Here is a 3,048-nt window from a genome sequence, read left to right on the forward strand (position 1 = left end):
GTCTTTCTAACAGGCACATCTGACCTCATTCTGCCCCCTGCTCACACACCCTCTGTGGCTCCCTATTGCCCTCAGGGGACAGTCCCTGGAAATAGAGTCTTTGTAGACAGAGATGAGGTTATCATGGATTAGGGTGGACCCTGAATCCAATGACTGGGCCAGGTGCAGTGGCTCACGCCTGTAATCTCAACACTTTGGGAGGCCGAGGTGGGCAGATCACCTAAGTTCAGGAGTTCAAGACCAGCCTGGCCAACATGGTGAAACTCCGTCTCTACTACAAATGCAAAAATTAGCTGGGTGTGGTGGCGGGCGCCTGTAATCCCAGCTACCTTGGAGGCTGAGGTGGGAGGATCACTTGAGCCCAGGAGTTGGAGGCTTCAGTGAGCTATGATTGTGCCACTGTACTCCAGCCTGGGCGACAGAGTGAGACCCTGTCTGCAAAAAAACAAAAAAGACCAGTGTGTTTTGTGATGATCATTTTCAGACGTTTGTTTTGTGTCTAATGTCCTGCCATTCTAAGTCCTCAATGCTAAGGACTCCCATGGGCCTTGGTAGAGACCTCGGTTCAAGTCCTGCACTTAACCCTTCCCTCCCTGGGTGACCTTGGCAAGCAGCCCTCACCCTGGGCCTCAGTTTCCCCACTTTGCGTCACAATGCCTCTCAGTTATCAAGCTCCTGGAAGTTCCGGTGGGTCTGTGGCTGCTGGGGGACAAGCCCACACAGGGACTGACTGAGGCTTGTCCCTTTTTCTAGAGAAAATGCAGGAAGCTGCTTTGGGTCGTTTATTTACTAGGAGACAGCAAGAAGGGGTGTTACACATGCAGGGAGCGGAGCGTCTGGGGCGCCTCTGGAGTAAAGACATTTGGCTCTCAGTGTCCAGCATCTGTGAAAGCGGGGATCCTCCAAGCCAGGGCTAGGGTGTGATTTATTCTGCAGTTGACTCCACAGGCTGCAGGTGGCATTGGTCTGGGGTAGATAGTGAGCACCCCATCCCAGGAGGTAATCAAAAGCTTGCAGACACAAGACTTGATGGTGCTGTGTGGCCTCAGGAGCTCACCAGACCAGACGCTCTGGGCCTCAGGCCACTCTGAGGCTGCACCCAAGGAGGAATCAGTAGGGACATAGGGTCAGCAGATCTTGTTGGGTACACCCACTGAGGCAGCAGTAGCGTGCAGGGTTGGTGGCAGCTGCACGGTGGTGGCGGTGATGGTGAGAAGTCTGGGGCAGGGGCTGCAGGCCAGGTCCCAGCACAGGGTTGCTGTCGGTCACCAGCCCATGGAGCAGATGTCGTCTCTCCAGCCACTGCAGCAACTCACCTGGGGACAGAGTGAAACTCAACTGGAACAGAAATGACAGAGGACACGCTACCCCGTGCTGCATGTGCACAAATGCACACACATCCCACTGAGTGACCCACCAAACAAGCATCATGCATGCAAATAAAAAGTGAGTACTGGCTGGGCGCAGTGGTTTACACCTGTAATCCCAGCACTTTGGGAGGCCAAGGTGGGTGGATCACAAGGTCAGGAGTTCGAGACCATCCCGGCTAACATGGTAAAATCCCATCTAAAAAAAAATACAAAAACTTAGCCGGCGTGGTGGCGGGCACCTGTAGTCCCAGCTACTCGGGAGGCTGAGGCAGGAGAATGGCATGAACCCGGGAGGAGGAGCTTGCAGTGAGCTGAGATCCCGCCACTGCACTCCAGGCTGGGCAACAGAGCGAGACTCCGTCTCAAAAAAAAAAAAAAAGAAAAGTGAGCACTGGCCAGGCACAGTGGCTCACGCCTGTAATCCCAGCACTTTGGGAGGCCGAGGTAGGCAGATCACTTGAAGTCAGGAGTTGGAGATCAGCCTGGCCAACATGGTGAAAACCTGTCTCTACTAAAAAATACAAAAATTAGTCAGGTGTGGTGGTGGGCGCCTGTAATCCCAGCTACTTGGGAGGCTGAGGTGGGAGAATCACTTGAACCCAGGAGGTGGAGGTTGCAGGGAGCTGAGATCGTGCCATTGCACTCCAGCCTAAGTGACAAGAATGAAACTCTGTCTCCAAAAAAAAAAAAAAAGGCACTTATTAAGCACCTACTGTACACCAGGCACCTGGTTAATCCTCTCATCCACTCAATTCATGTCCACACTCACATCCCCAGCTGCGTGTGTCCCCATATGCCACCTGAGTGCTCCAAGCCCTGCCCAGGGAGTGTCAGGGGTCTTGGAGCTACAGATGGTGTCAGTTTCCCCAACAGGTCCGAGGGTCCATGAGGCACCCAGAGCAGGTCAGAGACCCGCCCACAGACTCCTCATGGCACAGAGACGTGCAGGGGTGTGCATGTGTCTATGGGTCCACCTCCTGGTCACCCACGCATGTGTGGTGGACCCACAGACACACACACACCCCTACGTGGACACACCCTTGCAGACCCCCTCTCCTGGATCCCTAATGCCCCAAGTGGAGTGGCACACAGAGGTATGTGGACACACATTAACATATCTGCACAAACTCGTCTTCTATACCGGCACCAGGGCCAGGACTAGGGTATGGAGAGGGAAGCATGAAGCCATCAGGATACTTTTTTGAGGCCAGGCACCGTGGCTTACACCTGTCATCCCAGCATTTTGGGAAGCCTAGGTGGGTGCGTTGCTTGAGCCCAGGAGTTCATGACCAGCCTGGGCAATACGGCAAAACCTCGTCTCTGCAGAAAATACAAAAATTAGCCAGGCATGGTGGTGCGTGCCTGTAGTCCCAGCTACTTGGGAGGCTGAGGTGGGAGGATCACTTGAGCCTGGGAAGGCAAGGCTGCAGTGACCCGAGATCATGCCACTGCACTCCAGCCTGGGTGAGAGAGCAAGACTGTCTCAAAAGAAAGAGAAGAAAAAAAAAGGACTTATGAAAATTTAGAGGGTTGTTTACCCCCTACCCAATCTGCGGTTTACAATTGACACCAGTGGTTCTCAAACTAGGGTGATTTTGTTTCCAGGGTATACTTGTCTGGGGACAGTTTTGGATGTCACAACTTGGGTGGGGTGTGAGGCTATTCATGGCATTAGGGG

At 53.6% G+C, this 3,048-nt stretch overlaps 1 protein-coding gene across 1 annotated transcript; it reads right to left on the bottom strand.

The window, feature by feature from the left end:
- Window positions 1-768: 768 nt before the first annotated feature.
- On the bottom strand, window positions 769-1,849 carry INSL3 (insulin-like 3 (Leydig cell); the record flags this gene model as incomplete). Its single annotated transcript, XM_011990082.1, is given in 2 exon segments — window positions 769-1,316; window positions 1,784-1,849. Coding segments are annotated over 2 exon segments (255 nt in total), but the record flags the coding sequence as incomplete, so codon positions are not given.
- Window positions 1,850-3,048: the final 1,199 nt, after the last annotated feature.

The sequence above is a fragment of the Mandrillus leucophaeus genome, unplaced genomic scaffold, assembly GCF_000951045.1.
Source record: "Mandrillus leucophaeus isolate KB7577 unplaced genomic scaffold, Mleu.le_1.0 Scaffold11, whole genome shotgun sequence".
Taxonomy (NCBI): domain Eukaryota; kingdom Metazoa; phylum Chordata; class Mammalia; order Primates; family Cercopithecidae; genus Mandrillus; species Mandrillus leucophaeus.